At 34.5% G+C, this 13280-nt stretch overlaps 1 protein-coding gene across 1 annotated transcript; it reads left to right on the top strand.

The window, feature by feature from the left end:
• Positions 1–10062: 10062 nt before the first annotated feature.
• LOC104589704 (SAUR-like auxin-responsive protein family) lies at positions 10063–11144 on the top strand. Its single transcript, XM_010248109.3, has one exon. It carries the CDS (start codon positions 10163–10165, stop codon positions 10628–10630), a length of 468 nt encoding a protein of 155 aa, XP_010246411.1. The 5' UTR covers positions 10063–10162; the 3' UTR covers positions 10631–11144.
• The last annotated feature ends 2136 nt before the right edge of the window (positions 11145–13280 follow it).

Raw genomic sequence — 13280 nt, 5'->3', positions numbered from 1 at the left:
ACTAAATGGTGTTATGTTTACAAATATCTCCCACCTCACATCTCATTGTATGATCATGTGCAATAAATACCCTCTTAACGGCTTCAGTTGATTAGTGAGTTTGGTAGTTACGGATATTCCCCAAATCTTGAATTATTAGTAATCAAAATCTCTTTGAAACAAAAGAAAAACAGGCCCTTAATTATAGAAGATAGTTAGTTATATAGCCTACTTTTATGAAGGAAGAAGATATTGGGGGAGACAACAATTTGAAGAAACACTCAAAAATCCAATAGCTTTTGGTGAGTCCTGCTGCTCCCCTCCATCAATCAAATCAAATAACCATTTTGCTTTGTCATGGTTGGGAGATCAAATGATATTCCTGTTTCTTCCCCGTACTATATTCTATTGGTTTTTTATATCCTTTTTCTTTTTGGGTTGGTAATTAATCCTCTAAATTAATTAAGTAACATCAAACAAGGAACAATGAGCTGTGCACCTTTTGAACCTCAACAACTCCGGATCCGGAGTGGGACTTCCCACACCATAAAACCATACAAGTGGGGCTCACATGCACCTAATTATCAAATCTCAACCCTCCGATGCAATGGTGGGCCATACACCCCCCATCTATCTCAAGCTCGTGAATTGTCCTTTGCCTTTTCTCCCTTCCCACTCCTCTTCATAGCCGTCCTAAATAATCTTACATCCTAAGCCACTAATGGACCATACTGATCATCCAATTAATGACGTTTCTTACTTACTTGCAACGTATTTCCTAAGGCTGTGTTTGGATGTATGCAAATATATTTGTACTGCTGCAAAATTATTGTAGTGCAAATGATTTGAGTGTAAATTCTAACTTTTTTTTGCTTCAAATTTTAACATATTTTGTTTGATTGCAGTGCAAAAGAAGTAAATTAAAACATGAATTAGAAATGTGGAATAAAGTAAAACCTAAAACAAACTTGAATGAGAATTTACATTTTTTTCATTTGCACTCTCATGCATTTGTACTATTACAAATAAAATTGCACTGCAACCAAATGTAGCATTCGGCTCGGTTTGAAAGGAGTACAAATATAAATATGTAAGGCGAAAAATCTTATATTTTATATTATTTTGTATGTATTTATACTATATATATACACTTTTCCAAACTAAGTCAGTCTAAATCACAGACCCATTAGATAAATGGAGAAGTACGGACAGACCCAATACAGATTTCTGATTTCCACTGCAGAGATCTAAACATTCAAAATGGCAACAACCCACACTCTATGCTGGCACCTACCCCAACAATACTTTGTGCCTATAAATTCTGACCCTGGGCTGAACCGTCTCTCTCCCTTAGATAAATGAACCTAATATGTTGACCACATTTCATCTCAAACTTATGCTTATACAATAACAATAAGGGATTAATGCCTATATTGGGCTTATACAAGAAAAATTTATATAAGTTAATTAGCCAAACTGATTATAAATGTTCAGAAATTATAGTATTATATTGGATTCACGTCTGTTTGATGTGTCAAATTGAAATTGCAGTATATTATTTCACACTAATGTGATGTTAAAATATACATATTTTATGTATTTATACCCCGAATTATTTTAAGTTTTGAGTTTTCACCAATTAATTGTTTGGTTCAACCATAACCATGAACCCAACAATACCGTCAGTTAATCTGGGTCTGTGAGATGGTTCAATTTTTAAAACACAGTCAGAGTCTGTAGCCTCAAAATCCATGGTGAAAGGGATATTTTGCCATCTGGGCAGAAAAAACCAGGCCATTTCATTGGGCCCAACCAGAGTCCCTTTCGCTAGCCACAGGTGTGTTGTTTTCTCTGTTTTTCAGTATCAGCACCATAAGTCCATCATCAAATACCATATCACCTCAGCCATTATTGGTGTAGCTCATGAGTTACTTTCTTTGTAAATTGCTGAAGGGGAGACAAGGAATTGGGCGCAAACTGGCTAATGCCAGAGGCGTCCATTGTAGCCAAACGCAGCTGCCTAAGAGGATCCCACGCAGTAAAACATGCCAGAGGCGTCCACCAAAGTCACCAACCTTAACTTGGCTTCTTTGTTCCAACTCAAAAAAATAATAATAAAAAAAAATGCTTGCCTTCTTTGTCATGGTTGGGTGTTGAGGGTTGCAAAGGGGTTCAGATCTGAATATCTGATAAATCTCAATCCATTTTTGATTCTTAGGAGGCTGCCTTTGTAAATTATGTAAATAAGTGTGAATGCAAATATGTGGAGTGTAAAACGGTTTATATAAATTATAAAGTTGGGTTAATTTTGCATTGACAAATTTATCTTCTTACCAAACAAACTTTTAAATGTAATGGATGCAAACACGAATTCAAATAAAGCATATGTTTTTTTTTATCAAAATCCCACTTAAATTCAAATTTACTTCTTTTTTATTGATGTACTTTTACATCTTATTATTAATATAAATATACATTGATCTATTATTTGTCAATACATAAATGTAATATTGCCAAATACAAATAAAAGTAAAATAGAGTGCAAATTTATCTTGAACCACAATTTACATCATTTCCAAATGCAGCATAAGAGTATCAGTTATCCCGATAACTGATGCCCTCCTGCAAGATGGATAAACAATTTATCCGTACGTCGATAAGCACTAGATCTCTCCCTCCCAATATTCTCTTTACTCGAATGATTTGTGAAGTATACTGGAATCTGATTCATCTAAGCAAATTTTACCTGAGAAATACTTGTCTAGATGAATATATCAAATAAAAGTTTCTCAAATAAACAAACTTATTCAGGTAAATAAAATGAACGGAGCCTAAAAATAAATTATAATCAGAATAATGAATTAAATTGAATTGGGTTATATTTGGACCAAATCCGGATTGCTTACTTGGACCCAATTCGTATCCAAATTCAAATATGACCATTTACAGCCTAGGTAGTTGAGCCTATTCACGAGCTATTCAGGCCAGCTCGCTAAATATTTGAACTTGGCTCACAATAATCGAGTTTGAATTGAGCTTACTCCAGTTGCTTACTTGGTCAAGTTGAGTTGGAGCTTCACAATAACTGGCTTGAGTGGCTCATGAGGCTAATCAAACTTATAATATAATAATATTTTTAATATATTTGTATTTATAATATAAATATATATTAATTTATTTATAATAAAATTTGATTGAGCTGGAGTCAAATTTTGAACTCTGTATTTTTGAGCCGAGCTTGAAGAACTCGAGTAACTTGATACTCGATTCGATTTGACTCAATTACACCCTCTAGCCCTAGGTCTCACCTTAGAAAAGAAGGTTGATATCAGCACATGATCTGACCGAGGATTCAACATCCGACTCAGCACATTAACTTACCCGATTCATATGGTTACACGGTCATAAGTCAGATAGTTATTTGTTTTCGTTACATGGAGCTGGAGGACATAACGGGGAGTTTAAAATACATAAAGAATGAAAAAGATTAAAGCAATGGGGTATCCTTGCACATGGGTCATGGTCTGAAGGAGTGAAATATATTAGATTTTAAATTTAAATAAATTTCATTCAACCGAGAAAAAAATATAGCATATATTTTAGAGAGAGAGAGAGAGAGGAGAATCTTGTCTCGTACATTATTTCAACTACCTTTCCTTTTGTGAATTGTGATGGTCAGAAGCATTGTCAATGAATAAGAGGTATTTGTTGCGATTTTTCGGTGTATTTTCGGTTTAAGGGAAGTTAAAAAGATTAAAAAATAATACTTTTTTTTTTCATTTAGCACCAATTAAATCGAAAGACCCGAAGATGAACATACAAAAAGACTAAAAAACCAAAAATATAAGGAAGTTTTAAATGAAGTTTTTGGTCTTTTTTCTCTGGATTTCTAATTGTTTTTAGCAGCTTAATAGACTAAAAACTCATTGAGCTTTTTTCAAGGTTTTTTTTTTTTTTTTTTTTTTTTTGACCCCAAACTTTACTCAAGGTGGAGAGATGGCCACCTTAAGATTTTGTTAACCATTTTCAAAAAGCAGAAATAAGGATAAAACAGGGGAAGACATATCCCGCCTTGCTCCATCATACCCAAAATACAAATTGTTCTCCCTAAGGCTGTCTTTGGTTTGAAGGAAAAAAATAGAGAAAGGTAAGAAAACATGTACAAATCTTGTATAGGTTTCCTTGTCTTTCCTTTTCCTTCAAACCAAACATAGCCTAAGACTCTCAATCCATCTCATAAATATATAAGAAAAAAAAAAAAAAAGAAAATCAAGGAGAGGCAAAACATACCAAGAAAAAGCTCTTAGATTATGTTTGGTTTGAAAAAAAAAAGCATGAAAAGGAAAGGAAAGTTAAGAAAACCTTTACAAACCTTATATAGATTTTTTTGCCTTTCCCTACCTTTTCCTTCAAACCAAACATAGCCTTGGGGAATCTGACACGACGAAAAGTTGTGAAAATCTTCAAAAAGGAGCTGCTGAAATTCAGTCCCTTGGAATGTTATAGATGGATGTGTATTGGGTATATCTCGCTTCATCAATACCTTTGTTAGTCATAAAATCAGCACATTTATTACCTTCTCTTATTGTGTGGGAAAATTGAACAGTCATGGAAGAAAGTAAGGATTTTATCCCCCTAATGGAATGCTAGCACTACCTTTCATTATGTCCACAAGAATCTTGTTGTCATTTTCAACTTTAATCTCTAGAATGCCGTGGTCAAAACAACATTTTAAGCCATCAAAAAATAGCCATGAAATCAGCAAACATGACCGTTTTATGGCCATAGTAGTTATGAAATGCTGAAAGGAAAACACCTTGAACATTTCTAACAATACCTCCACCTCCGCTTTGTCCAGGATTATATAGGCCGATACACGGATTATTTTTATTTTTTTAGCATTTTTCCAACTAAACTGATTTAAGACGTCTACCCCCTTAGCCAGGTCAGACCCCGAAACAGTCATTGTAAAGATATATATGTATTGACTAATAGGACTCAATATATACCTATATTTTTAACTTGGGAAAATTTATGATGCGATAAAGATATAATAAGTAAAGAGTTTTGACCAATCAAAATCCACCCATGAATTTTAATAAATAACACCTGCATATTTATAATTACAATTAAAATTTTCTTTTAATATCATATCTTTTTCGAACCCAATTTAAACTTTAGTCTTCTTATCTACTAAACTGTTGAAACATCTACCTAACTAAAAGAAGTTACCAACCAGCCCTAAAAAAAGCAGCAGCAATAGCTAATTTTAAAAAGCAGAAATCCAATTGGAGAGCAGCCCCAAATATCGCCAGAGGAAGCAAAAGTTGCGGAGGAAAGAGAAAGTGAATAACCCGTATCGTATCTCGCTCCTGGAGAGGAGTTCAGTGTATCTCGTCTACATTGCAACTACAGTTTAACCGTTTCCATGTGTATCTCGATAAAAGAATAACTCTATTCTTTTATCCTGTTTTTAGCTTCACATGTGATAGGTTTTTGACTTCGCGTGCACAGATACTCGCACGGACCGCACCGAAATCGTATGGCCTCCGTCTCATCTCTCGTCCTTCACTCCACTTTAATGTTTGTCTGCTTCCAGATTGCCCTTGCTTTCATCAACAAATTACAAAAATAACATCAACCTCATCCCCCTCCCCCTTCGTAGTTTTACCGTATAATAAAGCTTTTCAATTTATTGGATTCTTTACATATTAAAGGATTGCTTTCAAGAGAAGAAACCATAGGGAGTTAGGACTGGTTTGAGTATTGGGATTTGGGACCATGCAACTCCAAGTTAACACTTCATTTATTTTTGGGACATTATCAAAAATTCACCACGAGTTTTTAGTATTTTTCTTAAATTCATCATTATTTTTCAAAATGTTTAAAATTCACCATGTTAAGTTTTTATTTTCCAAAACTTACCTTCCATTAGTATTAATGTTTCATGACAGAGGTGTCTATGTCATCATAAATAACAATTTTTATGACTAAATCACCCTTAAATGGCGAATTAGAGGAAAAACGTCTTTTTCATTTTTCAAATTTCTTTTTTTTTTTTACATTTTTAGTGTTTTGTTATAATTTCTGTTTTTTTACATTTTTCTATTTTCTATCATCTATAAATTTTCCTGTATTTTTTGTTATTTATTTGCAATTTCTACGTTTTTCTATAATTTTGGTGTTTTTTCTACAATTTTATTTTCTGATTTTTTTTTTCAATTTCTATAGTTTCTATAAATTGAAAGTAATTTTCTATTTTGTGTGCAATTTCTATAATTTTTTATATTTTTTGTAATTTCTGTGTTTTTATGTATTTTATATTCGAAATTATTTTTTGAACTTTTTCCTTTTTTTCATGTCTAAATATTAAAATATATGTATATATTTTAACGCCAAGTTAATGACATGGTGAGTTTTAGACATTTTAAAAAGTTGTGGTGAGTTTAAGAGAAATGTTGAAAACTCATGGTGAGTTTTTGACAATTTCCCTTTATTTTTCTAAGTTTCCTTCCTTGTATTAACTTCATTTTTACTATTAAAGATATTGTAGCATTAGGCTCTACATGGCCCAATCAAAATTTACCATGTGGCAACAAAAACCAATTAAGCTTTAACCTAAGCATGTGTTTGATTTGAAGGAAAAAGGTTTCTGGAAAGGTAGGGATGTTTAGGTTTCCCTAATCTCTACATTTTTCTTCAAGCCAAACACAACTTAAACCTATTTGATTTGAGGTGTTTCAGTAAAAGAAGGTCGGGGAGAGTTGGTCAATAATTTTGTGTTAATTTTTCAATAAAGATGGATCCAGGAAAAATGAAACTCTCAAGTAATTTTTATCTCAAAAGTAAATATGCTAAAATTAATTTGACAAAAGTGTCCATCAAACAAGTTTTAAAAAAATAAAAGTGATATAAATATATATACTAGCAGGAACCCATGCGATGCACAGGCTTTGTTAAGCGAAAGTTAGACAATAGAAATACATAGGAGTACATAATTGTTTTATATTTTATCTTTTTAATAACCAATCCGATTGAATTGGACTCGAGTTGGTCGGTTTTTTAGTATTTTCTGATCAGTTTTGGTTTAGCAATTTTCCAACTTGATCAAGTTAGGCCAGTTTCGCTTTGGCCATTAGTAAATCGACCAAAATTGAACTGACCCGGCCATATATATATATATATTAATATTTTATATTTTAAATATAAAATTTTAATACAGAAAAGTGAGAAATTCCCATATTTCTTAGTCTAAAATATTTTATATCATAAGTTTAATATTTTAATAATACCATTGTAATTTAGTAAATTTAAATTTAATTTTTAAGTTTAAATCTTTTAAACAAACAAACCAAACCGAAAATAGACCCAAACTGATACAACCCGTGTTGGCAGGTTTTCACTAATGGTCAATTGTTTCAGGTGACAAACTCCCAACCTAACCATGCCAATTTGTTTGGCAAAACAACCTGTAACCGAATTGAACCAATCCTTGAACACTCCTAATTTCAGCTAAATTAATAGTCTAACCTCTAATAAATAACAATAGTTTAATCTCCTATAATTATTGAAATTTTATAGCAAAAATACACAATTATTGAAAATAAATTTATAATGAAAATACAATAGGTACCTAATAAAAATACAATAAATATTGAAAATATATTAAATTAGTCAACAAATAGTGTAATCTCAAATAATAATTTAATCTTTAATAAATATTATTCAATAATTTATAAAAATGCATAATTAATAAAAATAAATTTATAACAAAAAATCAAAATACAATAGATACGATATTAAATTTCAAAAGTTAAATAATAGTTTTTTAATCTCCAATAATTATTGGCAATTTACTGTTAAATAGCAAAACAAAAATAGATTTATAAATAATTATTGAAAACATATTTATCAAAAATACAATAAATAATTACTGAAAATAAAATAACTATTAATGTTCTTCTACAATTATTAATTGATATAAGTGAAATTATTTATTTACAATATTATTTAGTTATTTAACTAATATTGTTATTTAAAATTTTAAAATATTAATTATTTATTGAATTTAATAATCTTTAAAATTATAATTCGTACTATTATTACATAATTTGTCATTAATTTTGTAAAAGAATAAATTATTATTAATATGAATATTATGAAATCTATTATAATTATTTTTCTACTTTTAACAATTTAGTTTTTTAATTTATTACATAATTTTATTATTTTAGCTATTTAAAATTTAGTCATGTTATATTTTGTTATTGAAACATTTAAATAATATGTAAAATATTTAAAATTTTTCATTATTTGAATTTTATTTATTTTAATGTTATTGCGTAATATTAAATATTTTGTTATATAATTATTTAGCTATTTTTATGTTTTGTTATTTAAGATATTTAGTTATTGAAATATTTAAATAATGTTTTATTTTCATTATTTGAATAACATTTAAATGGAGTAATTTGTAAAATTATAATTTATATTGTTACTACATAATTTCATGATGAATTTTGTAAAAATATAGAATTATTAATAGTATGTATATTATTAAATCTATTATAATTAATTTGTTGTGTTTTGAATAAATATTTGGGTTTTAAAGTTAGTATATAATTTCGTTATAATATTTAAATAATTCTAAAAATTTTAATTAAAACTTTCTTTATATGGGTGTAGATAAAAAGTGAGGGAGAGGATATATAGGAATTAGAGATAGTTCAGGAGAAAATCTCTCTACTAAATTAGAGATAATTTAAGAGATACATAGGAGTTACAAATAATTTAGGAGATAAATGGGAATTAGAGAGAAATTAAGAGAAAGTGGGGCCACTTAGCTAAACATTAGAAAAGCAAATCCCTCTTTCTTTATGGTTGTTAGAAATAGTTAAGCGTATGTTATTTTCTTATTAGTTTAATGGGTAATTATGTAAAATTAAAGAAATAAAATATTCAAAAAAATATGAAATTAGAAAGGGGGGTTTGGAGCAAGAATAGACATGGTGAAGTAGACCATTTTAGTATATATATAGATATATAGATAGATAGATAGATGTAAAATGTATTTCTCTGAATAAATATTACCTGAGAAACACTTAATCAAATATAGAAGTAGAACTTACAAAAAAATGAACATGGCTTTAGTGTATATATGCCCCACACTCACAAGAATCACAAGTGCAAATAGCCACCCCCTATACTTAAATTTAAGCTGATTGAGATATTGCAAGTTGCATTTAGGGGCCATGTGTGAAAAGACATAGGGGCCCCACTTGATAACTACTGATTTTGGCTAATCTGAAATCACTTAAATTCATTTATCTTTCGAGGCTCTCCTTGTTTTGATGTAAAAAGAATGGGGGTATTGCTATGCTGAAATAGTTGAGCTCTATTTTCACTTCTCAGCTCTGCTTGCTCTGTTTTCCTTGTCATTTACAGCAGCGGTATTAAACATTTAACAAACGCTTAATTAGAGCTCACCCCAAGTCGCACTCTTTGCATGTGGTATTAATTGCCCCAAAAGACGATTGATCGGTCCGCTTTATATATTTTTTCTATGTACAATCGGAATGTACGAGCTTCACATCAATTGTTGTACCGTCTTCGCTTTTATATTAAATATCAAAACGAATTCAAAGGGTATATAAGGTAAAGTTTCAGGTTTTAACCCTTAAAAATTATAACTGAAAATATTTTAACATGAAAAAAAGTTTCAGCTTTTTCATGCAGAAGGCCAGCCATGCATATGGGTTTAATTGGATCCGCTGATGAATTGACCCGACCCATTTAAGGAGACATTTGGACTTCCCTAATCCCTAGTCCGTCCATAATACTCCATACCACGGTAAGTACTCTAGTCAAGTACTTGTTGTCTTCTTTACTTTGACCGTTTCTTTCAACTTGTAAATTTGTAATCGTTAGTAAGCTCAAAATATCACGATATTTTAACAGATTAATTGGCACGAGTTATTGTTGCGGCAAATAGTGCGACGCTGACAGCAGAAGGCTATCTTGTGGTTATCTCCAAAACGGAGGGCATTTTGGTATTCTTTGTTTTATAAAACCATCTTGCCATCCTTCCTCACCCCCCATTTTCCACCAAGTCCTCAACTCATTACAAAGCAAACTCAAAAACCACTCCTCCGCTCTGACTTTCTGTCTTTTTTCTTGACGGAAAATGTCTGCCGGAATCGGAAAATGCAGCAAAATCCGGCACATTGTCAGACTCAGGCAAATGCTTAAGAGGTGGCGCCAAAAAGCTGCATTGGCCGCTCGCATCTCGGCCAGTGCTCGCATCCCCTCCGACGTCCCGGCCGGACATGTGGCGCTCTGTGTGGGTAGTAACTATAGGAGATTTGTGGTGCGAGCGACGTACCTGAACCACCCGGTCTTCAAGAAGCTTCTGGTTCAGGCGGAGGAGGAATACGGCTTCACGAACCAAGGTCCTCTGGTGATCCCATGCGACGAGTCGCTCTTCGAAGAAATCCTCCGATGCATCTCCAGGTCCGAGTCCGGCAACTCCGTTCGGTGCGTGAACCTCGAGGACTTCCAGAGATCCTGCCACGCGGGGATCAGGAGTAGCCTCGACTTCTGGCCGGAATCTCGGCCGCTTCTTCACGGGTTTGCTGACAAATCAATTTGGTAGGTTAAGAAGCGACCCGGCCGAGTTTGCTGACAAATCAACTCGGCCAAATTCCATGAATATGGCCTAGTGAGAACAGGACGGAGAGGTGGATCTGAGAATCTTCTAACCCGGTCGAGTTTACCGAGTTGGGCTCATTATGTTCTTGTTGCGCTAATATTTTCGGCTTCCTGTAGAGGAGGCGGGGGAGCTGCTGGATTCTTTTGCTTTTGTCTCTTCTCTCTATTTTCTTCTTTTTCTTGTGATGTGAAGGGGTGCGTGAGTGTGTTTTGCTCCGGAGAATATATGGAGATGGCAAAGAGAGGGGTTTCCTCCGAGTCGTCCCGAGTTCGAAGCGGAGGAGGCGAAAATTATCAGAGAAAAGTTGAAAAAAAAAGGAAAATGCATGTAAGAAGCCAAGGAGAAGAGAGAGAAGGGCTAGTTTTTTTTCTCTTCCTCTCCTGTTATGTTATCTCTATCATTGATTGATTTAACAAAGTCGAAATTGTAGAAAAATTTGAATTCTTTTTCTGCGTAACTGAAGTTCGCAGCCAGCTACCCTCTCTCTCCTCTCTCTCTTTCTCTCTCTTCTGGTTATGGTCAGAGGAATTTCACGTGGTTGGAATATTGAAATGGGGGCAACCCTGAAATGGTGGGGAGGCAGAGTAATGGTCTAATGGATGGCCTTTTTGGCCCAAGCAGTGGTACTGTCCTGAATGGGCGATGACATGGGCTATGTAAACCTAGATTACATACACTTTCTAGATTTAACGGTCAAGATCTGTGGACATGTGGATCTACACCACGATCTTGTTTGTGTTGCTTTGCTCCTGAGTCTCCTGACAGACTGCACTGAATTGAATCGCCATTCAGCTTTAGACTTTAGTCGTTGATTTTGCTCTTTTGGGGTCCTTTTTTGGTTCAACGTACGTATCAAATTGCCTTAAGCTTTAACAAACTTAGCTTTATTTGATTTACAACTAAATCAAGTATTGATAGGATTCAACGATTTAAAGGAATCGGGAATGAGAATGGTCTATTTTCTTAGTCTATTGGAATAGCCTGAAATTGGGATTTCATTTTAGAAGATCCATTTCCACTGCAATTCTAGACCCCTATTCCCACGAACCAAATGGGCCATAAAATGATATCCAAAGTAGGCCCATGCACATGCTTGTGCCAGACGCTATTATACAAGAACGAGTGTTTTAAGTTTTAACATAAATAGGAGGTGGCCAGCTCCGGTCAAAAGATTCTCGAGTCTTGTGATCCCTAAGAGCTCTCCCCGTCTCTGACTCTGAATTTAGTTTTTAGGGTGGCTACCCAAAGGAGAAATTTTCGCAAAGTCCGGCTTGATAGTTGATATTAAAAAACGACCGAACCATACTAGTCATCAGTTTTTGGGTTGACGGTTTAATCATCCGGTCTGCATAGATGGTCATTTTGATAAAAAAATTTTAAAAATAAAAATGACCAAAACCGTTAAATGGGTCAACGATTCGATCACCCGAATCAATGAATTGTTGATCAAATCAATGATTTTGGCCAACAACCAGATTTGAGGTAGAATGAAACTGATTGCCTGAACGGCTCCCGGGTCAAACAGTCCGACCGTCCGGGTCAACAATGGCTTGAAAACCATGTTATCGACCCAATTCTGCACTAATTTGGAAGGGGACTGGGATATGGCAAAGCTAAATAGTAACCGATATTGAACTTGATCAATTTAGATTTAATGGTCCATCTGTAATGGATTTATATTGGATTAGGCCGGATTGAATCGATATCCGATCTCTTGGTAGAAGATAAGAATATATCATATATGTGTCAATACATTAGGTTTGAATTGAAATCAATCAAAATTAAATCTTTTGAGTTTGAATTGAAACCAATATGATGTAGGGTGATTTGGCCCGACCTCGTAGCACGGGGACACGTGGACATGACCTGGCATAAGTGACAACTCAACAAGACAGCTTAGCCACAACTTAGTGTAGCAAGCTCGCCGAAGCCCGGCCGAACGACTCGGCGGGTGTGACAACTCGCCGGGAAGAAAGGCCCAGCTCACCCCAAGCCCTAAGGGTTGAGCGCCCCGAGCTCCTTCCGTGCAAAGGGACCCAAGCTGCCCTTAAGACCCAAGCTCCTCCTAAGAGGTTCCGAGCTCTTCCTTCCTAAGAAGGGAGCACCCTGACTTTGGCTAAGTGTCCCGAGGGAGAAACACCTCGGGACAACACCGTCGACACTCCTGTCCTTACTTGCTTAAGGTTCGCCTCTAGTGTGAGCACCTCGGGGTACCTCGGCACCTCGGTGCAAGGTAACTTATCTCTAAGCGGTTTGGTGCAAAGTAGCTCGGCAACCTGCAGGGAAGATCCGCCGGACATCCATACCTGCCGGATCTGGTGGCAGCGCCCACGTCTCTCGCCAGGCGGCGTCATGCCTGCCATCTCTGAAAAGCATGGCATGCCTGGCGGACCCGTACCCTGTAGCAGCAGCTTGCACCCGCCATCTCAGCCCTGGCAGAAACGGCTAGGGCAATGGCGGTTACGCCTGATGTGACTGAGCTTCGGTATAAGAGGACCCTGACCCTCGCGAAGCAAGAGGTATTGAAGCTAGCACTTTCAACACTCTTAACTCTCTATGTGCTTTCCTTGAGTTATCCTTAGAATTCTAACTT

The sequence above is a fragment of the Nelumbo nucifera genome, chromosome 6 (genome assembly GCF_055504915.1).
Source record: "Nelumbo nucifera cultivar China Antique chromosome 6, China Antique-T2T, whole genome shotgun sequence".
Classification (NCBI taxonomy): domain Eukaryota; kingdom Viridiplantae; phylum Streptophyta; class Magnoliopsida; order Proteales; family Nelumbonaceae; genus Nelumbo; species Nelumbo nucifera.
The sequence above is the reverse complement of the archived record's forward strand: the minus strand, read 5'-3'. Positions and strand labels throughout refer to the sequence as shown.

Coding starts and splice junctions, on each gene's coding strand:
- LOC104589704 (XM_010248109.3), top strand. CDS start 10,163: ATGTCTGCCGGAATCGGAAAATGCAGCAAAATCCGGCACATTGTCAGA.